This window comes from Streptopelia decaocto, assembly GCF_964273445.1.
Source record: "Streptopelia decaocto genome assembly, chromosome: 7".
Lineage (NCBI taxonomy): Eukaryota > Metazoa > Chordata > Aves > Columbiformes > Columbidae > Streptopelia > Streptopelia decaocto.
Genome location: NC_138661.1, coordinates 4,229,874 through 4,255,245, shown reverse-complemented (window position 1 = coordinate 4,255,245; position 25,372 = coordinate 4,229,874). Strand labels below are relative to the sequence as shown.

General features: G+C 45.5%; 1 protein-coding gene across 2 annotated transcripts; it reads right to left on the bottom strand.

The window, feature by feature from the left end:
• Nucleotides 1–143: 143 nt before the first annotated feature.
• Nucleotides 144–21,593, bottom strand: GCH1 (GTP cyclohydrolase 1). 2 transcript variants are annotated; one of them, XM_082057558.1, is made up of 6 exons: nt 21,207–21,593; nt 9,189–9,298; nt 6,987–7,042; nt 4,056–4,087; nt 2,543–2,627; nt 144–2,465 (listed from the first exon to the last, which is right to left on the bottom strand). In XM_082057558.1, the coding sequence occupies exons 1-6, from the start codon at nt 21,505–21,507 to the stop codon at nt 2,339–2,341; spliced, it is 711 nt and encodes a 236-aa protein (XP_081913684.1). In that variant the 5' UTR covers nt 21,508–21,593; the 3' UTR covers nt 144–2,338. The 2 variants fall into 2 exon arrangements, with proteins under 2 accessions (XP_081913684.1, XP_081913685.1); XM_082057559.1 differs by having other exon boundaries at nt 9,255–9,298.
• Between the last annotated feature and the right edge of the window lie 3,779 nt (nt 21,594–25,372).

The window sequence follows — 25,372 nt, the reverse complement described above, 5'->3', positions numbered from 1 at the left end:
CCCGAAGAGATGTCCCCAACAGCTCATCACAGCCTTGGAGAACCTGTTAGTGCACAAAGAGCCCCCACCCAAGAGGACAGAGCATGTGTCACCTCCTTGTGTGACACCATCGCCTCCAAGTCACCAAGGACGCTACCACTCCAAAGGATAAAACTGTGCTTTAATGGTTTAGACACAACGGACTTTTACATGGTACAACGGCAGGGTGGACATACTATACATATATACACACTGGGTGTAAAGCTCGTGTATTTGAACATACTAATGTTCAAAAAAAAAATGCACCAAGTCTTACAACAACAAAAACGTGAACAAAATCCAAGGCCACGAGTACAGAGAGGTATGTTTTAAGGACTACAGGTCACATGGAAATTAAAAAAAGTGGTGGTGCAATGCGAACTTTATCCTGAATAGAGATAAGTGGTTAAAACACAACTTGTTGTTACCTCAGGAGCAAGACAGGGTTCTACAGAGACTTAATTTCCAAACTTCAAGCAAGGAAAGTGAAACAAATGTACCAGTGTGTGCCCCTTTGGTCCTCTAATTCTCCTTATGGTTGTTGAGCTAAAAAGAGAAAAGAGTTTTACTCTGAACTTCAGGCAAGAAAGATTTAAGGCTTTTCAGCTGGATACATGTACGGAACTGAGAAATGGCAAAATCTGCTCTCAATCATTTAAGGAAAAGAAATGCCATAGAGTTAGTGCAGTTTATAAATGTGCAACACAGACCTTGTTTACTCCAAACGCTTTTATAGCACCGAACTCTAAGGAATCCAGGACAGAGGATTTTATAACAAGATTGTTCCAATAATGGTGTGAAGGTCACCAAGGTAAAAGTGTAATTAAACACATGAGGTGGTTGTTCTTTAAAGTTCTTTAGGCCCAATGGAAATTTGACCAGACATGATTTTAATTTCATTTCCAGCGTGGGCTGAAGCAAGAGACAGGAATGTTGGTACAATGGACCTTGCCAAACCGGGAGCCACCTTTTCGGTTAACGTGCAGAACCTCTTGGATTCATCGTCAAAGCAGCACATACAACTATGGGAACCTCAACTGTCCAGCACCCTGGCATCTTATTTTCTTTAAGTTTTGCCTCCTGTGCTTAGTTTGAGAAGGGTGGTTTTCATTTGCGCCTCATGTTTTCCCAATTAAGAGTTACAAAACACCCATTAAAATTGTAACAAAGTATAAGAAGTCCAGTGGACAAACTTTTTGTACCCACGCTGCCGCATACAGAGGTTGCCACATACACAGAAAAAGACCCTGGCATTTAATTCATTTTGATGGCCCTGGAAATGGGCTTTTCTCAATTGCTCTTATGAAATAAGCTGTTGTCATTTCAGGTTACTTTGTCCCAAAATGACCGGAGAGGTACAGTGTGTCATGGTCAGGATTGCAGCGCTCACCTTTGGTCCAGCATTTATGAGATGCTCGAAGAGATACCTTCATTTTCAGATTATCAGACTCATTTTAGCTCCTCAGTCTAACCCATGGAAAACCGCGAAGGAAAGCTCAACATATAAATAACATTAAAAACCTCTTTGGATATCTTAGCACTTTGCAGACAGACACTGGGGTGTTTTTCCTCCCCTCTGTTAAAAGTTTGCTTAAAAATAGTATGAGACTGACAGTTGAAGTGGTCGGACATTCCGAGGCACAGAGAAAAAGGTGCATAAAACTCTTTATATTGAGATAAGACTGTGTCTCAAATAATTTAGGAGTTAATTCCCTATGTGTTAAGAAGTTAGGAAAAATGTTTTCTTTAAATTTCTCAAACAAACAAAAACAAACACACCAAAAATGGAGGGTTTATACTAGCAAATATATAAAACACCACCAGAGGTAACATCTCCAAGAGGTATAACATACATATCCAGATATTGAAACAGCCACTGCAGGACTTGTAATAAAACACTTCAGGGCCATCATTTTTAGCAGAGGTACAGCATTCGCAGCGTGAGTGGTCCTACAAGGATCCACAACCTCTTAACTGGTTCCTGTGCTGCTCTGTATTTATTCTAATAAACATAATTATTTCATAAATATCCATATCACTCCCAAGCCCTGCTTTTCTCCTAACAGCAGTATATTCTGCATTGTAGATGGAAAAAACATTCCCGTTTGTAGCTTGTAATTCTGTGATGTCAGCATCACTGGAAATCCAGGAGGAGCCCACCTCATTACATTTATTCATTTGCCATCAGAAGTCTTTACCTGCACAAAGACTACGACAACAACTCACAACGATTTAGTTTAAAAGTGTAGGAAACAAGTAAGAACAGACAGTGACACTGGACAGAACAATCTCCAGAGTGCATTTAGAGAACACCACAGTTTCAGCTCCTGATGAGCGTCAAGAATTCCTCACGAGTCTTTGGATCTTCCCGGAATACCCCCAGCATCGTGCTGGTTACTGTTTTACTGTTCATTTTCTGTACCCCGCGCATCACCATACACATGTGCCTGGAAGAAACGGGAATAAATCAGCTGGAATCACACGCAGCCCACGCGCTACGGCGGAACAACTTGAAATAACTTACGTGGCCTCGATAACCACTCCGACCCCTGCGGGCTGTAAGGCTTCTGTGATGGCTATTGCGATTTGTTTGGTAAGGCGCTCCTGGACTGAAACAACAAGGAGTTTGGAAAAAAGAAGCAGCAGCAGCATTAATTCGGACCAGCATCAATATATTGCTGCCACCTGCACGCCAGATACAACCAACATACATTGCATCCTCACCACCACACACAAACACCCTTCTCTTCCTAAATAAATTTTATTAGCACCAAATCTATGTTTTGTGTCCTGGAATGGATCTTTTCTTTGCTTTTTTATATTGGGAGTCATTTTGCGTTACACGTTTGCAGGAATTGCATAAGCTTTATTTGTTATAGCAGCTCTTGCCTTTCCTATTACGCAGGTAGGTTCTCTTGCTCCTCTATTTTCTTTCTGCTTTTATGTATTTGTTCATTGGCTTTACTGCTGCACTGTTCATTCCCTACACACAATTTCTCTTTTTAAGGAAAGGAAGATAAAAAAATAAGCAAATTAAGAGTCTCTTTCCCGCAAAGCTTTATGTCCTGCAGCTCGAGCACCCTCTTGTTCACCGCCCTGGCAACCAATGGTCACTAAGATTTTGCCACCAAGAATGGGCCACATTTAACGGTGGGACGAGGAGAACACGCTGAGCCCAGCCCAAGGCTTCAGATCCCGCAGATTCACAGAATCCCAGAATGTCAGGGATTGGAAGAGACCTCGAAAGCTCATCCAGTGCAATCCCCCCATGGAGCAGGAACACCCAGATGAGGTTACACAGGAAGGTGTCCAGGCGGGTTGGAATGTCTGCACAGAAGGAGACTCCACAACCTCCCTGGGCAGCCTGGGCCAGGCTCTGCCACCCTCACTGGGAACAAGTTTCTTCTCAAATGTAAGTGGAACCTTTTGTGTTCCAGTTTGTACCCGCTGCCCCTTGTTCTATCATTGGTTGTCACCGAGAAGAGCCTGGCTGCATCCTCCTGACACTCACCCTTTATATATCTGTAAACATTAATAAGGTCACCCCTCAGTCTCCTCTTGTCCAGCTCCAGAGCCCCAGCTCCCTCAGCCTTTCCTCACACGGGAGATGCTCCTACTCCCTTAATCATTTTCATTGCCCTGTGCTGGACTTCCTCCAGTTCTCAGGCCAGCAGCCCATACCACAGCAGCTCTCGCTTCATCTCTTCAGACAAGAATTCTTGACGGCAACTCTCAAATTATCTGCAGGAGAGTATCTACGGCAGCACCCAACTAGTTTAGTTATTCCTGGCAGCTCTGTCTTGTACCACATTTATCCTCTGAATCAGTTGCTGCCTACATCTATTTTCACAGGCACATTTTACCCCTCGCTGGAAACACAGGGGCTAAGATGACAGATGACAAACACCTGTTCCAGAACACAGGGTTTTTCTTCACATTTAAATCTGCACAGCTATAAGTCCACTTACAATCACCAGTACCCTGAACTGGCCAGCAAAGGAGTGCACACAATAAAAATTCAAAATTCAGCTGTTTACCTTGTAATCTTCTACTGTATATTTCCACAATCCTAAAGAAGAAAGGAAAAAGAAAATATTAAACTTATTCCTACCTGGGTGTTGTCTGATCTTCACAATTAACTTGACACTGTAAAACAAGACGGCTGCACCGATCTGTGTCCTTCCTGGAAATCCATGCAATACCATGCTGGTGTTGCTCATGGACTCCCCTTGGCACATCACTGTCTTTAGGGACAGGTTCCCCCTTAATTTGGGGCAAATCTGTCACTTCACCTTCGAGCCTCTCCTGTTGGCTGTTACTTTTGGGCCACTTGTCCCACCACCCACGTGCATCACACAGTTGCAAGGGAACCTATGTCCAAAGGCTGCCCAGAAGCTAATCCCTGAATGGAGGTCAGATCACCTCCTTTTGCTTCAATCTAACCCAAACGCTGTTCTGAGGACAATTCAGATATTGGGATTCCCAGAAGTCAAGCAAGAGATGTTTTGGATTCTTGCATTTAGCCGCAGATTTAACTAAGAACAATAAGACAGCTTTGTTTTTATTTAAAACAGATCCTCTCCACCCATACATCACACATTTCAGTGCAGGGATCAGTGCCTGTATCAGACATGACTTTGAATTTAAGCCATTTGTGGGGCAACACAACCATCATTTACAACTACAGTACTATAACCCCCATATTTAAGAAAAGCCCTACAATCGTTCTGTAACTTAATGGGTTATTCATGCCAACCTCAAATGCTTCATTACACGTCAAGTGGCCACGTAAAGAAGTTGCTATAGGAAGCTTCAATACTCATCTGGCCGCACTAGACAAAAACCAGACACCAGCTGGCAGCCTGAGGCATCGGCTGCAAGAAACATTTCTGACAATGAGACTCGCCTGCTGTTTTGGAGAGAGAATTATATGCAGAATCTCCCCTCTAGAAATGAAGCGCTTATGTTATAGCTACTCTAAACAAAGCAACATAATATTTAGATTAAATCTATGGATAGGGAACAAGTTGATGCTCTGATATTCTTACACTGGTGTTGCGCATGAGTCCTGTAAGCACATTTATGTAAAAGCAGTTATTTTTTTCAAGCCTGAGCTAAAAATCCAAAGAAAGATATTTGTTTACTGTATACAGGTCATCCATAACTACAGAAACTCACCACATTAGACTAATCCTATTACAAAAGATTAGGCCCACAGCACCAACAGCCTCATAAATCTTTGTTTGAACACTGGTTGCATTATACAGGGCACGAAAGGGAAGCACGATTCGGCCCACCCATCTCTTCATGGTGAGAGCTCACAAGTGAGGACTGAGAACATTTTGTTATACAAGAATCTAATATTTTCGTTATTGCAGTACATGGGAGTTTAACTTGAAAAAGAGGCAAGATTTAACCTTTCAAGCACAGCGCAGGAAGCCTTGCACATATTCATGCATGTCTCTGAGAACAAATAGCAGGAAAATGGTACACTTCTAGCACCACATTGCTGCTTGTATTAAAAATCAGACAGTTTTGAGCTCCTTTATACCTCTGCTATTCAGAGGTAACTACAGACCAGAACAAGCACAAATCAACCGACGCGTATTTCAAATGTGCTCCTTCATCGTGCATCCAAGCCCTGCAGAAATGAACCCAAGTGCTGAAGGCGGGGTCTCTCCAGGAAGGATGTTTGCCTTTGGAAATCTAACTCAAAATAAAAAACAAAGCCTCCCAATTTAAAAAGATCCAGCCACGCAAGTGCCAGCCGACACGCAAGCCCTGAAGTGCCACACAGACATCAGCTCAGAACCTCATCCTACAATCTGGGCACTGAGGAACCGCCACAGAAAACAGGTACAACAATAAATGTTGAACTGCCTTCTTTCAGCCTTTTAATCAGAGCAAAGTCCATTCCTATGAGCACTGCTAGAGACAGGAATACAGCCCTGCCTGTAATACACAGTTACATCAACAAAGATGTGACCTCAAAGGGCCCTTCCACTTCCAAAGCAAACTCACTGTTGTGTGAGCAGAGCACAGACTGACTTTAAAGCATTTCAGTGCCATATCCTACACATTTCTTACCCACTAAGAAACTCCAGCAGGCATGCAGATTTACAAGGCTAATTCTCATTAGTATTATTGGAACAGCAAGATTAACAGATGTATCGGGGAACGTAAAAGCAAAACGTACGTGGCCTTTCTGAACTACAGCCAGTTTTTCCGATCTGTTTCTCCAAAAGAGACCTTTCCACTCCAGCCCCCAGTAATCAGCTCATTGAAGGGATCGACCATCCTCCTCCTCACCAGAACTAGAAAGTGTCACTTTATAAGAAAACTCAGTGCAACAACTGATCCAAGGGCACTTGCTGAGGAAAAAGCTGTTTTACATAACTAATGTATTTCTCAAGTGTATCATAATTGCTTTGTTCCTTAAGCTGAATCTAATCCATAAAATCTAACCCACGGCTCTCTCAGCAGGTCTGGAGCGAAAGAAAGAAATGCCAGATTTATCTGAAGAGTCTGCTAACAGATGAAAGCTTTAGATGCAGTTTCTATCCAGAGAACATGCCCATTTACAGTTCAGGACTTTTGTTCTTATCAGTCAATATACACACAAGTAGTAAATAGTTAGAGATCCCCACTGGTTTGGGTGGCCTGCCTTAGAATGTGACCAAATTCCCTGTTTTCTTGCTTCTGTGCTCCCTGCAGACACCAGCACTTTGGACAAATGTACAAAAGTGTTACAGCTCTACTACAGCCGACTGATGTGAATTAACACAGAGCTCTAAGACTTATCTGCCCTCTCCGCAGAAACATAATGCTGAGGGTTGGTCTAAATCCAAATCCAGGACACAAAGTGGGCTGAGCTTTAGAGGGGGGCCAGATTAGAAAGATTAGCACAGTTAGCACAGCGTGGAATCCTTTTCACAAATTAGCATCACTTTCATTACATTAACACTTACCTAGCAAGCTTGCTGAGGCCAAGTACTTGCTTGTTAGGAAGGTAGCCAATATGTACCTAGGCAGAGGAGAACAAACCATTAACAGAAGCAAAACCACGCTTCCAAATGCATGTGAAACTCATGCATCGAGGATGAGATGTGCGTTTGCCCCAGGACTGACTCTGGAACAGCCCAGAGGCCTTAAAAATGTGGAGCTAATGGAGACTGTAAGTGCCTGGTGAGCTCAGTGTCCTGGTGAAGAAGTGGTAAGTTTTCTGAAGGGGAGAAAACACACAACTCCTCAAGAGCCAAGGCTTATGTTCCAAGTCTCAGGAACACTACAGATTACTATTACATTTGTCTATTACTCAGCACAGCACTGTTCATCTACAATAAATACACTTTTTGTTCAAGACCTAAAATGGATTTAGGGAGCAGGAGAGAAAGGGACTGTGATTTACGTCCAGGAAAAGTTCAGATGGCAAGAAGTACTTAGCCACCAAAATCAGGCTGCACTTACTGATTAATTTTTCTGCTATTAGGAGTACCATAGATCACTGTATGATTAAGTCAAGTTCCATCCTTCTTCAACACGGAATTGCTGAACACACCTATTGAACATGTGGTTGCACTGAACTGGAAAAAGTTCTTGAGAAGTGCTCAGATACCAAGGTAGGGGAAAAGCCACTTAGCTGCTTGTTTTTAGAAAGCAACTTAGGCTGCTGAATTCCAGTGGGTTCACAGTTACAACAGATAAACCAGCATTTGTGTCACTGTACCAGAGACTTGAAAAATCAGCCAAGATACAGCAGGGGAGTGTCAGGGCAGGATTGTGTCTTGGTGCTTTGCCTACAGGCCCCACCTCAGAACCCTGTATTGCTGTTCCTGCAGTTAGAGGCACCACAGTGCACCTAATTACCTGGCTAACTTGCTCATTCCTATCACTTCTGTTGGGTAATCAACCCACTGACACCTGAAAAGACATGAAACATTTCAGATAAAGAGACAACTTAGAAAAAAGCATTGAATCCTGTACCACACAGAGTATTTTTGTGAATTTCTTAACTTCATTTAAGATAGAACTGCACATACAAGACCTACTGGTCAGTGTTTGCAGCCTGTTTGATGTACCCAACAGGAGAATGGTTGGTCTGAGAATATTTGGATGCATACCAAGTTATTTAGGAGACCATTACACAAGCAGGATTGATTTTGTGTTTGCAAGGAGATTTCTCCGTACCACACAGCTGAACTGCTAGATGTAAAAAGAATGCATATATTGCCACAGGAGTAACAAAGAATATATGTAGTTTGTGTAACTAAGAATAGGTGAAACAGAAAACTTGCACAGATAAAGGATTTACCTTGTTTTCCAGTAAGAAAAGAAAGCAGATGAAATTGAGTTGACTTAACTAAATAAACATCTGGTTTCTGTTTGGTATTTGATTTTGGGAGGACAGTTTACTTGGAAATACTGATCGAATTTTACAGAAAACAAAAGCACTTGCTACTCTACAGCTTCATGATAAAACAGATGGATCAGAATAAGCTCCACCCTTCTGTGCTGATACAGGAGCGAGGGGGCTGAGATGTGCAGGAGGGACCACCCGCTCCGAAGTCCTCATCACGTTTACAGTGCTTAACTCCAATTATTTTCTTTTTGAAGTTGCTGGCATCACAATTTCAACACCCTCTGAAACACCAGCCCCTTCCATGAGAGCCCCAACATCAGAAGCCTCCCGCTAATCCATTTTGGCCACCCAGCCCCTGACTGGGCTTATTTAAGACAGGGTCGCAAATCCAAAGCTGGCTCCGTTCACAGGGGGGTCCCAAGACGGATGTGCACTCAGATAGCTCCGAGCCAGAAGCTCAATCCGTGCCAGAGCCAGCGTGCAGGGTGAGTCGGTTTAATATCAAGATGTCTGCCCTCCAGGCTTGCTGCTGCTTCACCAAGAAGAGCTTTGATATGAAATGTCAGAGACCATTAGATTACTTTGACTAGAAAAGGTTGCACATTATATTTTAGGAGCTTAAAACCAAATAAAACTCACATTAAGGAGGTCTTCCTTATTTGTATTCTGAACACTGACTTCTAGAATCATAGCCGTAAGCAGTGAATACTTACAGCTTTAAAAGCTTTGTAGTTACAGCTACAAAGTCTTTTACATGTACTTTAGGTTTTTTATCATGTATTCCCACATTTGCTCCATGAGGAAGAGTTACCTTTCCAACAAATGGAACGAGGTGATGCTCACACAATGAGAACATGTCTATGTCCTTCACAATTACCATTTCATCGTGATCTTCATCAAAGATGGCATCATTCAGAACATCTGAAATTAAACATTTGTATTAAAGAAATAAGACACAAAACAGTAAATGCACATGCATGGAAGGTTCTGCCAGCCAGTATTTGAGAAAGCTTGTAGCAAGAGCATAGCTCTCCCAGAATTACAGATTTTAGGGTCAAGATATGGGAGGCAAGTAAGGAGTAACACCACAAGTACACTGGATTGTGTACAACTAGACGACTGCCACAGTACTAGCTGGGTTAGTCTATAGTGTTTTATTTAAATAATAGTTTAAGCCCAGGTTAGAACAAGTCCAGTCTTCACAGAATTACTGGCACCTTTGGAGCAATTAAGACTCCAGCTGATACCACCAGTGCTGAGTAGAGCACATCTCAAAGTGCTCCCACACACCACAAAGCTGAGCCTGGGGTTTGAGAAAAGCTAAACTGTCACAGCAGTTTCTCCAAATGCTTCAACACCAGCATCACTACCTTCAAGGAGGCTTTGCCCCCAAACAAGCTGCTCTTTTTTTTCACCCTAAAGCACACCAGCCAACAGCTGTTTAGACACACACAGAAGTCAAAGAGACAGCTCTGTATCTACAGACTGGGGAGAGATTTGCTGTCCTGAACCAAAAGCAGGCATGTGTGTGTACTCCAGGCTAATTCTGCACCTCAGAGCTAACAGAGAGTTAAGGTGGAGAAACCCATAAAGACAGAAGGAAGAAGAGACTGCTCGGTAAGGAACATACAGTGTGACACGTTGCTAGTCCCAGAGCTCAGCAGATCCTCAGCTGAATTTCTGGATTCAGCAGTCCCCAGGCAACCCCGACACCGGCTACAGCAGATCACTACAGTCCCCACAAAGATCGCAGGCAGCCGGACCGTGCTCCGAGAGGGAAAAGTAGAACATTTCTAGTTAAGAGACTGAGCCTTTTGAAGCACAAGAGAGAAAAGCTATACAGGAGAGAACTAGCTGTACAGAAGGGCTGAAAACCAGAACAAGGAACACTGCAAACAAGTTATCTTGAAGCCCCAGCAACTACCTGGAGTTACTTCTACTAGAGTCCCATGACCAGAAGGAGAAGCTGGGTGCTCAGGACCTGTCCTGCTTCACCCAGAGCGGAGCTTAGCTCCTGCAGCGGCGATTACAGATCTAACAGTTGTGTCTGCTCTGCTTGCCTTTCCGCCTTCCCCTGACACGCACGTACGCCTGATGGCCACCATCTGTTGTCAATAACGTATCATCATCACAGAGCATTTTAATTTCCTGCTTGCTACACAGGTAACCCTGGAAACTGGGCGCGAGATATTCTGCCTGCGACGCACGTTCTTTCCCGAGAAGGGCTAGCAACCTGCAAGACAGCGAGGCTGAACCCCAGAAGGTTTCTGATCGGGTCAGGGAGCAGGAGTAAGGGCAAAAAAGAGGCCAGGAAACACATCTCTAAAGGCAAATGATTTGGCTTTTCAAATTTCAGAGCCTAGTTTACACCAAACACTGCTGGAGGGGATTTTGATTACCTGGGGAGCAACCACGCAGTTGTATAATTATGAATTCAGCCAGGAATAGCCAGAATCCGCTACAGAGCAGGCTCAGGGGCGAGAGAAGGGGAGACAGAGCAGCCGTCTGGGTTATTTGCTCCCTCCCACAGCAGACATGCCATTTCTGCAGCAAAAAGGCAAACAGTGGCTTCACAAAACCTGCCACTATGCCCAGCATTATTAAAACAAAATCCAAACAGATCCTCAAAGCATCTCCAGAGTGACTGCTGCTGTTATTAGACCACCGGCTTGGCTTGTACCAGCCCTGCCAGGAGCACATCGAAGCCTGATGTTAGATATGGATTTACGTCAGCACGCTTGCACAGCAGACTGTTCAGAACAATCGAAAACAGCCACTTTCTCATTAAAAGTCATTGTAATTTCAGGCCAGACAGGAGGAAGAAATTGTTGGCCCTGAGGGTGGTGAGAGCCTGGCCCAGGTTGACCAGAGAGGTGGTGGCTGAACCATCCCTGGAGACATCCCAGGCCAGGCTGGACGGGGCTCTGAGCAACCTGAGCTGGTGAAGATGTCCCTGCTCATGGCAGGGGGGGCACTTGAATATCCCTTCAACCCAAACTATTCTGTGATAGTGTGTGACACAGTGTAAGGCCAAAGCTACAACAGAAGCTACTTCAGCCATGAAGCTGAAGTGTGTATGTACATATATGTACATACACACTTATTATGTATAAAATATCTATCTTAATAGATCCTTACAAACTTTATCTTAGGAACATAACCATTACCGGAATTCTGAAGAGCCACGTTGTATCACAGAGACAGCTGTTTTAAAGCTGGGGGTAAAAGGAGGTTAAGTGACTTGTGATGTAACAGACAGGTAAATTCGGGAATAAAATACATCCTTCCTGTGGCTAAAACAAGCAAACAGAAACACAAACATCATCCATCTGTCTGGCAAATCCCCTCTTAAGTTACAGCGGTTTGGAAAATGCCCCCTCACAGCCAAGGGAGTTTTAGAGGTAAGCAAGCAGATCCGTGCGTCAAGAATATAACCACAGAGCTGTGGGATACATCTCATTGATACAGGTCTTGCCATTATTGCACCTTGAATTTCTTTAATGTTAAATAGCCAGCTGCAGCCAGATCACAAAGGATACCTGCTCAGCCACATAAAATCCACAGCTGTGCCTGCAGCAAGGTGCGCTGATTTAATTCAGTGTCGGTTACTCCTTGAGAAGGGCCAGAGCCCATAAAGGAAGAAACCACCTTAGTGTCAGCCCCTTCACAACCGCCAGATGATACAGGGAGACAAAGATAAAACAAAATGTGAGACTAAAAGCCACTACCTGAGTAAGTGTCCAGTCTTAAGAGCTCCAGTCACCCCATCCTGCTCCAGTCCCTCCTGCTCACTCTTCAAAAGTCTCTTCTCCTGAAAATAAGCACAGCTTGAAGCCTATCCATCCTTACACCTCCTTCTGAAATCCCAGCTTTGTGGTGACAGAGAGTTAGGGAAGATTAGCAGCAACAAGATGCTGCGCTATGTCCCACCACAGCACTTGCTTTCAGTAATTACACAGGAGAGACTAGTTTGGCAGAGACTCAAACGCTTTGTGCAGAGGAGCAATACCCTTTTACCTCACTTTGTCTGCTCTTTTTTTTTTTTTCTCTCCAGTCATTCAATTTGCAACAGCAAACGGGTCCCTGACAAGCTCAGCCTGCAGCACATGTTCTGGAGAACCTAATGCAGCTGAAAGGACAGAAAGGGAAATGGGGCCTCAGATTAACCAGGTCGGAAAAAAAGATGGGAACAAATTTGTGCCTCTTCTCCTGTTCTTTCATTCTACCTACTTGAGCACACTGCCTAACCTGAGCTGGGTGAAGATGTCCCTGCTCATGGCAGGGGTTGGACCAGCTGAGCTTTGAATGTCTCCTCAAACCCAAACTACTCTATGACTTCAGTTTCCTCATTTGGAGACCCCAAAACATTTACTCTTGCCACTCATGGCAGGATCTAAAAGTCACATTGTCCCTCCCCAGGCCTGTTCTGGTTCAGACTGAGCAATGTGTGTGTTACACTGGCTGTACCTGTCAGCTCTAAAAGATGATATTCACCTTCCCTTCTAACACAAGCACATCTTTTCCATCCCTTCCTCCTGTGGCACTAGAATCTCCAAAGCAGAAATTATAGAAGTCAACACAGCTTTTAGAGGGAAGAAGGGCAAGGAGTAAATATTTCTGGCTTGGCTTCCTGAGAAAGCAAGGCACCTGCAGCTCAGGTGGGCTCCTCCTCAACAGGCTACTTTTCCTCAAAACAAAAAGGACATTTTTCCTCTCAAATGCATCAACACTTTTACTCCCTCCAAGTACTACCTACATATTCCTCCCCAAATCAGTAGGGCAGGACTAGCATCCCCTCTGCTCACAAGGAGACAGGCATGTTCACACATCATCCCTTGGGCTCAGTCCTGCCTCCCCTCACTCTTTTATTCACCACAGCTGTGCTCAGCAGCTGCCACCAAGCCCTGTCTACAAGCTAAAGAAGACTGCAAATAACACCATTTTCATTCTCCACCACCCCACAAAAAGCTAAGGGGAGTTACTGGTTAAGTCCTTAAGCCTAGACACATGTTAGTGAAAAGATTTAAAATACATGGTTGGGAGATGGGAACAAGAACAAACATTCTGTGTACAGTTGGGGCACTCTTCAGATTATTCCAGCTGATTTTTCCTTCAGCCCAGAGTTCAAGTCCTGTTGTAGAAGCTTCAGTGGACTGTTAAAACTGAACAGCCGCCTCTGGTATAAGTTAACTCCCAAAACAGAGCAGAATTTTCTGTTCTATGTTCAAAAAGGAGTTGATAAAAGAAAAAAAAATCAGAACTGGATGAAGACAGAATGAGAAAGACCTTTCAGGATTTTGCGTCAGAGCTAAGCAAAAAAGACCTGTTGCTATAGAAACTATTTGCATGGCTTTAATGTGACACAGGAAAGCAAAAGCACCTCTGGCAACCAAGGAAGCCGGAGCCCACCCAGCAGCTGGCTTGGTAGGTGCAGGGAATGAAGGGTGGCAGCGCTGCAGCAGCTTCACAGCCCATCAGATGTCCCATTTGTACTGTGCCTGGGAGACAGGCGACTGAAGTGATGCAGGTTGTTCTCACCAGGAGATAAAGTACTTCCCCGTGGCGCTAAGTTGCTCCATTTCAGAGGAGTCAGACTGAGGATCGTTTGGTGCCAAGAGGATGAAGGCAGGCTCAGAGACTCCCTGATAGTGTTCCTTGAGCTCATCCAACCCAGCAGAGACATGAGGCACAGGGTTCTCTGATAGGCAGCACACAGCTCCAGACTGTCCTCACCAACAGCCCCAAACTCTCCATGGTGTCTCATGAGTCACCAGCTGAGGCCACCAGAGGGTTGGGTTGAGGCCAATGGATGCAGAGGTCCTATGAGGACAGTGGGGCAAGTGACACCACACCAATAGCCATCAAACTGAAGTACACGCTGAGGTCAAGTAGCTTCTGCTCTCCTGGGAACATGGACCAAGTTACACCAAAAGCAGTGGCAGGAAACCAGGCTGTGGTCTGGAGGATACTCCAGAACAGCAGTGCCATGAGCCAGAGACTAAGCATTCACTAAGGTAAAATCAGCTGAGGAATATGGACAGATACCTTTTGAAGGTCCTTCTCAGGAAGAAGTTCCTCTTCCAACCTTGTATTCTATGATTCATCCAACAACAGATGTAATAGTTCATGGCTCCTGCTCTGTCAAACACCTGCCCATGTGGAAGTGAAACCGACTACAGGGTCAGAATAAAATCTGGAAAGAAATTGCTACAAAAAAACCAAACTTTCAGTTGCTGCTGGGTAAGCAGTAAAATGTAAAAATCAAAACTTGACTTTATTCATTCATGTGATGACACTACAGGATAACTGTAGTTACAGAAAATATTCCAGGGAAGAAACAAGAAAATTATTGCAGCCTTTCAGTATTAAAAAGGTACCAGGAATTTATTATGCATGCAGAGAAGAGAATCAGGCTACAAAAAAACACTCATTCATATAAAGACAGTTTGCACGGCTGCAGAAAGTTAATGACTCCAGGTTGCTATGAAAGGGAGTGGTCTGGGCTGCTAGTTACTTCAAGACATCTTGAAGAGCTCTAGAAAGACACACAATCCAAGGTGCCACATTATTATTTAAAACAGGCAGAGTTCAAAAGCTGCAGAGAAAATTAAATGGGCACTATGTGGTTTCCTTGCCATAACATATCTTCCTAACAGGAACCAAGAAGGGCCTCAGACACAGAAGAATTTACAAGTTTATGACTAATATTTCACAGATTTCATCACTGCTACACTAAGGGACTAGAAACAGATATTCAACTTCAGATGGGAAGCTTTGCTTTCAGAATTCCTCATTTACCAGAAGGGTGGTGAACCAGATGTGTAGTTTAAGGCACATTTCATAGAAGCAAAGACTGAGAAAAGCATCATCGCTATTCAACTAATTCTGGCCATCATTTGTAGATATTTGTTTATTTTCCTATAATACACTTTAATCTCTCGCTGCAACATGGAAAGTCTATTCATAAAGATCAGTTATTGCAGACTCTCAGACAAAGCTAAGATTAGGTCCTAGAAGTTGTCCTCTGCCAGGAGATTTATTAATATGAGGGAAAGCGGAGTTAGAGATGCTCATTAAACCGTATTGGGATTTCAATAACCATTTCAAAGTCTCATGTCACAGAAGGTGCTGAAAGTCTCCCCCCATCCACACCTCTTTCTGAAAGGGAAACAAAGGAAATATCAAAGACAAAACAACACTTTGGGAAAACAACACAGAAAGATCAGAGGCCTTTACTAGTTAAGATCCAAGAGGATTCCATAAATTGCAACAAAACCCCAGACAAGCTTGGTGTTCCTTATGCATTAATGAGCAGGGGAGATCATCCTGCAATCCCCTGCAGTCCTGGCTCCCAGCAGAAGCCTCACTGTGCCGAGTACTTGTTTCAGCAGCACAGGTTTTACTCATGTGGGAACAGAGGTTAAGGAAAAAACACCAAGAACCTTACTCTGAACAATCCCACCTCTCCCACCCTCTGGTTTATTATACAAGAAACTAGTCACATCCACACCACAATAATGCTGGTGTTTAAGTTATTAATAGGCTAGACTGTGGCATTCTCTACAACTACCTGAAAGGTTGGAGCATAGAGGGGAGGGTGTTGGTCTCTTCTCACAAGTAAGAAGTGACAGGACAAGAGGAAACGGCCTCAAGTTGCACCAGGGGAGGTTCAGATTGGATATGAGGAAAAATTTCTTCCCAGAAAGGGCTGTTGGGCATTGGAACAGGCTGCCCAGGGCAGTGGTGGAGTCACCATCCCTGGAGGGTTGAACAGACACATAAATGAGGTTCTCAGGGACATGGGGCAGTGCCAGGATTGGGTTAATGGTTGGACTCAATCTTGAGGCTCTTTTCCAACCAAAATGATGCTATGAGAAGCAAGAGAACTAGTCATACCTTGTTTCCAGGAAAGAATGAAGCAACTCACCAGCTCTTAGCAAAGGGCAGCACTGCTGATCAAACAGCTTTGTTTGTCTAAGGCACTGACTGTCTATTTTTATGTAGCAAAGCTTAACACCTCATCTGCAGCAAACCAAGTGGGCTTGGAAAAATTTATGAGCTTACACCACTGTCATCTGTCAAAATACAAAATCCACACAGAAAAGAAGATGAAGGAAAGTATTAAGGTTGCATTTTTTCACCCTTCACCATAGGAAAAGCACACAAACTAGTGAGAGAACAAAAGCAACATTTATATAGTTCAACAGGCACATAAAGCTTGAAAGCAGCCTTTCAAACCACAGAGGTTCAGAACAAAGTTATCCTCTCCCAGTATTTCTGATCTTTAGTTCCCAATTAAAACTCACTGAAGGGACAGCTGAACCTGCCAACAGGCTTGAAAGCTAACTTACCTACCAGAAAAGTCTTCCAGTTTTTATTTATGTAACAATTATCACCATTACCAGCAGCTATCCTGTCTAATGAACATGGCATTTTGCTTAGGGGGCTCACAGATTATGCAAACAAGTTAAATTTTGTGCTGCAGATGTAGGCAGCTTGTTCAGCCCTGTGCCTGGTGTTTCCTACAGGATTACATAACCAGAACCAACCCCTTTACAATTTTGCTTTTGAAACTACCATCCACACTCACCTTTCCTGTAACTTACCAGTTAACTCTGCTTAGCAAGATTGATTCTGAAGTCCTCAGCTTTAACTACAAGTTGATACTGTCTGCAATCTTTTATTTCCATGTATTTATTCATTTGCACACACCTGTGTTTTGTAGCATTTATATAGTCTCACAGCCAGCATCAAGAGTGTGACATTAAACCTTTACTAAAGGAGGGAGAGCTCTCTCAAGGTTTAACATTTGGGTGGCAGGCAATCACCTGAACCAACCACAAGAAAGTTAGAGGCAACCAGGTATCAACAGCCCAGTTCACCTTTATTAACCAAGACAACAGGTTACTATTTTGCAATATAATTTACACCCAGAAATATGAAGCTGATAGACCTGACTCTAGAAAAGAAACCATGCTCTTGGATGCTCATGCAGAAGCACTGCATTAGATTGAAAATTAAAACTGTTGAAACCCTCTCTGCTCTGTCATCCTTCCCAACACAAAGTGGTTTCTGGTGTAGTGGCTGTTAGTCTACACGATGCCCAAGTGTAAACTGCTATGGATCTTATTTGAAATCGCCAGAGGTATTCTCGCTCCTCCAGTGAAATCTTGTTGACTGGTACTACAGAAGTGAGATCAATGCATTTGAATAGATTGTCAAAGAAAAGAGGCTGAGGCCTTTAGTAAAACCAGGATTAATAAGAGAAAAGACAATCTAGAAATAATAGGAGACAGAATCAGACATTTAGCAAGTAAACTCTACTAATGGCTCTGAAATACAATACTGGCCAGCTGCAGAACACAGATAACAAAGATGAATAAGGGATAAAGCAGGAACACTCTCTGCACTATCAAAACCAAGCTGGGAAATACACACATAGTGGAAGCTGCAAAGCAGAATCAGCTTCAGTGCTACTCACCAAAACCTAAATGGAGATAAGAGCCAGTATTTAGATAAAAATCTTCCATACAACACTACAAATTTAAGCTGTGAGGAGCGTAAAAATACAATCAGGTGTCATGGAAGCAAAGTGACAACACCAAGGAAGGGAGATTAAATGTCCAGCATGTTCAAACATGTCCCAATGTATTTGTGTTCTCAGACACATATTAACCAAGAAGATTAAAAAAAATTTGTTCTTAAAGATTGAATTGTCAAGATTCCAAAACAATACTCATTTGCTGATCCTGTTGAAATCACACTATCAGCTCAGCAGCTTCCACAAGCGTTCCTTCAAATCAATGCCACCAGGGTTCCTGAAACCAAAACTCCCCACTTGCACCACTTGGTCTTCTCCCCCAAGGCCACCAGAGGACCAGCTGCTGCAGGGCAGGCAGGGCCAGCATCCTCCTCCATACCCAAAAGCTTTCAGCAACCTGACTGCACTCCAAAAGCGTTCGGTGACAAAAGTCACTAACCTCAGAGCGCAGGGCAGCAGTCAGGTAGCTCACTTTTGTGAGCAACCACGTAAGCCCCCTGTTCGCACAACAAGTGAGGCTTGAGTCAAGCACATCAAACACCAAGGACCCTCTGCAGTGTACTTGCAACTTTATACTCTCCAGCGTTCGCTGTATTTCATCATGTGCGAGTATATCTATTACATCACTCTTGTGTTCCTGTATGGAAAATTAAAATGCCATCAGAAATGCATTTTCTCCTGCCCATCCAAGGCAGCTGCTCAAGCAGACAAGCTCAGAAAGTTGATTTTAAAGCCTGTAGCTGTACTGACATTCACTATCTTGGTTTGTCTTCATCCCTCTTTCCTGGCTGCACAGTCCAGCAGTATTTCCACACACTGACAAGGGTTGTGAGCTCAGCTGGGACCAGCCAAAGACAGGTACCTATTGCAATGCACCTTGCTTCTAGCTCTGTTTGTACAGTCACCACCTCTGATGAAAAGATGGTACTTACAGCTATTGCAACTGTTTTCTTCTGCCTGTTGCATGGTAAGCCTGAACACACTCCTCACCACACATCCCACAAATCACCACTTTAACCTCTGCCCATCCAGAGAGTTCCACACAAAAAGCTGATCAAGCTGCAAAGTAAACCTGAGAAAACAAGAGGTCAGGGCTGCTTTATGTTGGGGGTTGTATTTTTGTTTGGTTTTGTAACTCTTCCAAGCCAGTTCCTGGTCCAGTTCACAGCCTGGCTAGGCGGGCAGTTGTATCAGTATAACCAAGTGACCAGCACATCAGGATGCTGCAGCAGAGACAAACCACAGAAGCTGCAGACCCACAGCAAGCCCTGCTCCCAAAGGCTTTGTATTTGTTAGCTCCAAGGCTTCTCAACACGTTTAAAACCCTCCCAAGGGGAAGTTACTCCCAAATAAACTCTCCCAGGCAACTCATCCACCAGTCACTTTGCTAGCTGCAGTGGACTCATCCTTCAGCTATGGCTCTTTCTTCTGTTCCACTAGTAAGAGTGGGAAGACTGGAGCTGGGTATTGTGCAAGAAGAAGTGAGTAGCTGGGAAGCAAAGTAATTCCCTACCTGACAAGAAGGAATGTTAAGACCGCAGCTTCATTTTATTTCCTAGAAAGAAAAAAAAAACAACAGTCCAGGAGTACAGCACTTAGCAGTGACACTTTCTACTCTCGGATGTAATACAGCTCTCCCAGGTATGAATTTTCAGGGAAGGAGACTATCCAGAACAACTCTGCTTAATGAAATGTATGTGAGAGATTAGGACACAGTGGGTTGCAGAGAATCCACACCAGAGCAGAGAAAAGCTATTTAAAAAAACTTAGAAAAACATGTAGCTCTGCACAGAAAACTGGCAGCAAGAGGATTTAAGATGAGTAGCAATCTCATCCAGGTTCAGCACAGAAATTCATGCTCAGAAACTATCACAATCAAAGAAAATCCTTCTGCTGGAGACTGGCAGGATGACAGAGACCTCCCGTGCTTTATAACAGTAGTAACATGCAGTACCCAAATGAGGAAAGTTACTCCTAGTAGATGAAGAATTATTCTGTGAGACCCTAAGAAATCTCATTTCACACTATGCAGCAGGACTAAAGGAAGAGATGAACGAGGATGGCCACTGCAGCCCTGAGCCTATTTCCAGATGTGAACATGAAAACCTGGTTCGGGCAGAAAGGCAAAACAAAGATCAAAGTCGAAACGCTGTTCCTGGGGAAAGCCAGGGCACAACACCGGCGCATAAGCCAGCCATGAGTAAATTAGTGCTGGAAGTTACACGCCCTGTGATCTCAGAAGAGATGGTAGCTGAGAAGTGAAAAAGAAACTGAAGATGAAAGCCGAGCTTTATGCTGAAGCACAGTGCACTTACAAAAAGGGCTCTGAGGTGTTCGCAGGAAGCTCCCTGTCACCAGACATCCGCTCGGTCCAGCCTTTTCATTCAGCTGCAACACCCCAGCGCTGTGCTCCAGAGAGCAGAACACGCTCAGCTCCTTTCCCATTCAAAGGTCCTCACTGACAGCGTCTGCATCCCCTACGCACAACAGGAACTTGCCTTTTACTGTAAGAGGAATCAGGGGAAATCCCCACCTTCCCAAGCCCTTTGTACTGCATACAGTCCTCATTAAAAGGGCTAAGAGACAATGTGATGTAATAAACCTAAATTTTCAAGCAGGATTTGCCCTGCACTGAACACAAGAGACAACTTTGGAGTTGCTGTTGATGAGGTCCACAAATCCCACCCAAGTTCCTCTCCTCCTGCCAGCAAGAGGACAGGACCCAAGGGGCAGGGATGTGGGGCTGGGGTACACCTCCACACCTGCATCCACAGCTGGGACCCTGAGATGGGGCTGGGATCTCCCCCACCTCATGTTTCATCCTCACCTGATAACAGAGCCCGCAGAAAGGGACCTTTTCTAAGAAAATTCAAGCCGCTTCCACCTGGTAACAGAAGTGAGTGTCCCTGCCCCTTCCAAACACAGCCCGGCCGGGATGGATGGTACAGTCAACAAGTTCCTATGCCAGAGCTCGACAAAGTTTATACCAGGAAAGCAAAAGCACTTGCTCAGTTCACCCAAACCAGAAGCACGGAAGTTTACGACAGAATGTGAACTTCACCAGAGTGGAGTTTAAAACAAATAAATAGAGCAAAAGGAGGGGACAGAGAGGGGTTTCCGTAATAACACGTACTGCTGGTGACTTAGAAGGGGCACCAGACAGACGGTAGAGCAGCAAAGCCCATTTTAAGACATAAACCAGGAAAGCCAGCCCCACGGCTGGTGTCAAAGCACCCGGCCCCAGCCCGAGCCCTCCCCGCGGTGACACCCGCCCCGTCCCGTCCCTACCCGAGATGGTCTCCTGGTAGCCCTTGGTGAAGAACTGCATGGCGGTGGCCGCTCTCCAGGGTGTCTTCAGCAGCCCCTGCCGCTCGGGGTCCTCGCCCAGCGCGCGCAGGATGGTGGTGTACGCCGCCGCCAGGCTGGGCAGGCTCAGCTCGTTGTCCTCCTCGCTGCGGGGCCGCTCGCCCCGCCACCCGTCCCCGCTGCCCCCGCCGTGGGGGACGCGCGGCTTCTCGGTTCCCGCCGACGCGGAGGGCGGCGGTTTCTCCTGCCGCGCGTACCCGTTGCAGCTCCGCGCCGCCTCCATGGGCCCGGGCAGGGGCGGCCGCCCCGCGGGCAGCGCGCTGTGGAGGAGCCCGGCGCCCTCAGCCTCCCTTCCCGCCCTCGCTTCGCCCGCCGCTGCTGCCGCCTCAGTCGCTCCGCCGCCCGCTTTTATACAGCCCGCGCCGTCGCCATTGGCCAACGCCCCGTGACGTCACCGTCTGTGTCGGGAGCCGGCCGGTGTCAGTCCGGCGGGAAGCGGGGGATCCCGGGTGAGGGGTTCGGGACCCGGTCCCTGTAGGGGAACTCCTTCCATCGCTGCCTGGGGAGCCCAGGGCGAGCGGCGAGGCTGCGCTGGCAAAGCACGGATGGGGAGGGTCCCTCTGGGCTATGGGTCCGTGCTCCGTGCAGCAGGTCCTGCCATCGTTCCACGTTTTCATCCTCTAAACTTCAGGGGCTGGTCCTTCTCCCACCAGGGTGATGGGGGCACATCCTGCTCGGTGGGTCCCTGGTGCTGAGGGAAGTCTGTCACAGAATCATAGAATGATTTTGACTGAGAGAGACCCTCAAGATGATCAAGTCAAACCGCTAACCCAACACTGGTACTAACCCCTGGCCCTGAGAACATCACCTCCATGTCTCTTCAACCGCTCCAGGGATGGTGACTCCACCACTGCCCTGGGCAGCCTGTTCCAATGCCCCACAGCCCTTTGGGGAAGAAATTGTTCCCAAGATCCAACCTCAACCTCCCCTGGTGCAACTTGAGGCCATTTCCTCTGGTCCTGGCGCTTGTTCCTGGGAGCAGAGCCCGACCCCCCCTGGCTCCAAGCTCCTTTCAGGCAGTTCAGAGATCAGAAGGTCTCCCCTCAGCTCCTGTTCTCCAGCTGAACCCCCCCAGGTCCCTCAGCCGCTCCCATCACACTTGTGCTCCAGCCCCTCACCAGCTCCGTTCCCTTCTCTCAACTCTCACTGTTCTGGGGAGCTTTGAGTCACCAGCGGCAAGATGCATCCACCAGAAAGATCCCAGTGTGAATTTATCCTCCTTCATGACCATCCCTTCAGCAAGGCTGGCTCTCTGTCCCTGCAAACCCATGAGCTCTGCAGACACCTCCCTGCTGCTCAGGTGTCCTGACGTTTTCATATTCCCACCTGTGGCTCTGGAAATGTGCCACCTCTGATGACTGAGATCAAATACTTTAGGATCTCCCTGGAGATCTGGCTGGGATGTCACCCCTGGCAGTGGTTTGAGTATCCTTCATCCCCCAAGCACTTTTGGGGTAAATGTGGGAGACAGAGCGCAGCTTGTCTTTGCCAACAGCAGCTGTCAGAGCTTTCTGCCCCAGCCTTACATAGGGTTCAAAGGTTATTGAACAAATAAATGCTGGGGTGTGTTGTTTAGAAGGGAGGTCTCCTCAGGCCAAAGCTATTCTGGGATTTGATGAGACAGAAACGGAGTCTCAAGCTTCATCTGAGCACAGGGTGTGCGCTCCATCGCCCATCGCTGCAAGCGGTGTAACTAATATTTTCTGAATTGCCAGCAAAATAAATGGCCCAGGTGCTAAGGGACACAGCAAAGCTCTCTCTTTCCACACATGACCTGTCCCAAAGGCAGCAGGGACAAATTCTCCCCTCCTTGTGCCTGCGAAATGGTAAATTGCCAGGGAGATAAGGAGGGGAATGAGCTGGCGGAGGGATGGGGCTCGGAACATGACTCACTGGCTTTCCTCCACCTCCTCCTGGCACAAGAACTACATTGAACCAAGAAAAGCAGAAAAAATAAAAATTAAAAAAAAAAAAAAAAAAAGAAAGGAAAAAAACCCCGAAACCCAGCAGCAGTAACATGCTCCACATTATCATTCGGTTTCCGATCACAGGTTTTATCAGAAGAGAGTCAGGATGACTCAGGTGAAATCAAGTGGCCAGCGCTGGCTTCCAACCAGGCTTTACTGCGGTTTTACTGCCCTGGGCTCTGATCGGGATCAGAAACTGCTGTACCGGAGGATTTGAAGCCCTGAACGCCATCCCCGCTCCTCCCCAGACACCCACCCGGCATCACTTCACAGCCCTCCGAGGATGTCCAAACCCTCCGTGTAACCTAAATGGGTTCCCTTGCCACGAAAGTGTACAAAATGTTCACAGGACTCGGCAGAACAACCATCACTATCCTTTAGATCCGGACCAAGGGTTGGGAACCATTCTTCGGAGCTACAAACCACTGTGACCTCTAATCATACGTATGAAAAAGGGGTTGGTAAAGTGTTCCAAGTATCTTGGCACTCTGTAACCTCTGCTACCTTTATTTTCTTATAAAAGAAGAAGATAAGCATTCTCTGGAATCACCCAGACTTTATAGCAGTCTGAACTCAACAGCTGTGCAAGTTGGTTGTCATTTTTCTCTAATTTGTGGCAAGAGAAGGGCAGTTGCCAACTTATTTGCTAGTGTGCGCACTGTGGATTCGCAGAGAACCACTTTTTCTAGGTGTGTTTGAGCTGAGGTTTGCACGCAGGAGCCAATGCCGGCAGTTCTGCTCACAGCATTTGCAAATGCAGAATTATTAGATGCATGTAGTTCAGTTACGCAGCAGAATGTGTTACAACACAGCCCGATTTCCAGCCAAGGAGAAGTCCTCTCGCTCCAAAACACAAACCCACATTGGCTGGGTAAGCAGAAGCACTAACACTTGGCTGGTTTTTTTTAATGTATCTTACGATTGTTCCTTATTCATTACATCCCATGTTCTCATGTAGCCTTCCCAAGAATTTTTCTTTGCTATTTCTGATTATATCCAAACAAAATGAATCGCAGGCTATAAAACAGAAGAGTGGCAGACGGTGCCATGCAACGGTGCTAAAAGATACACTGACTTTCCTAAAGGGAATCTGCCCTTTTTCTCTTTCCTGTGCTTGCTCAGAGCCTGAGGGTTATATTTGCTGTTCAAAGATGGAAGATAAATTCTTTAAAAAGCAACAAAATAGGGAGTGCAAAAAGCCCTGAGGCTGTAACTTGAATTATTTACAAATGTAGAACAAGGTTTAGAGGAGGTAAAAACCCAGCACATCCTCCAGAGGGTACCTGGGGGTACCAAGGTGGGTGCACATGGGTGCTCAATCCATGGTAGCACCCATCAGAGTCCTTTCTTGTCTTTGAAAGCAGGAAAAATATAAAATACAGACAGGATGGAGTAAGTTTATATTCAGGGTCCTTGAGCTGTTTTAGTCGAACTTCCTTGTGGTTTCAGTAGCATTAAATAGGACCTGGTGGGGAAGGGCTGGAGCATCCTTCCCTGTGTGCCCAAGATGCTCCTCAGGGTCTGAAGAACTTGGTCCTGAAAGAAACCTCCCCACGCCAAGCTGGCCAAGGATGAAGAAACCCCAGGCAGTCCTCACCAGGTCAAATGAAGCCATCTAAAAGGGATTTCAGGGGTAATTTCTGCGCTGACAGCTGCTCAAAGGCTGAGATAAATCACGCACAAAAGACACCTATTTTTCCTCTGTTGGCTATAAAGTGAGAGCGTTTAGGACTAGGCTCAGAGCTTAAAATTAGAGATGATGAATTTCACCTTCTCAAACCATCTGCGTCGGCCCAGCGTATCATTAACAGCTCGAACAGGAAAAGAGCAGCGTGGATCAATCCTGCTATTAACATCAAGCCAGAATGTGACCCAAACGTGATCCTTAAATAATAGCTGTGCCCACAGCGGCAATGGGTGGCAAATCCTTCCCATGCCCTGGAAAAACAGAAATATCAGCCCCTGGAATCACAGTGCGTCACTTTAAAGAGTGAATCACGAGCAATTTCATTCTGTTACCCATGATAACAAGCAAAATTGATTACAGACTCCTAAAATACTACTCTATTATGGGGGGATTTGTTGCTGGGTAAGGACAGAAGATCCCTAAGGACTGAGGGG

Bases quoted from the DNA above. Each gene is read 5' to 3' on its own strand.
- GCH1 (XM_082057558.1), bottom strand. From the start codon at position 21,507: ATGGAGGCGGCGCGGAGCTGCAACGGGTACGCGCGGCAGGAGAAACCG. The intron at 7,043-9,188 runs GTAACTCTTCCT...TCCTCTGCCTAG, and splicing joins TCGTTCCATTTGTTGGAAAG to GTACATATTGGCTACCTTCC. The intron at 2,628-4,055 runs GTAAACAGCTGA...TTGTTGTTTCAG, and splicing joins ATACAGTAGAAGATTACAAG to TCCAGGAGCGCCTTACCAAA.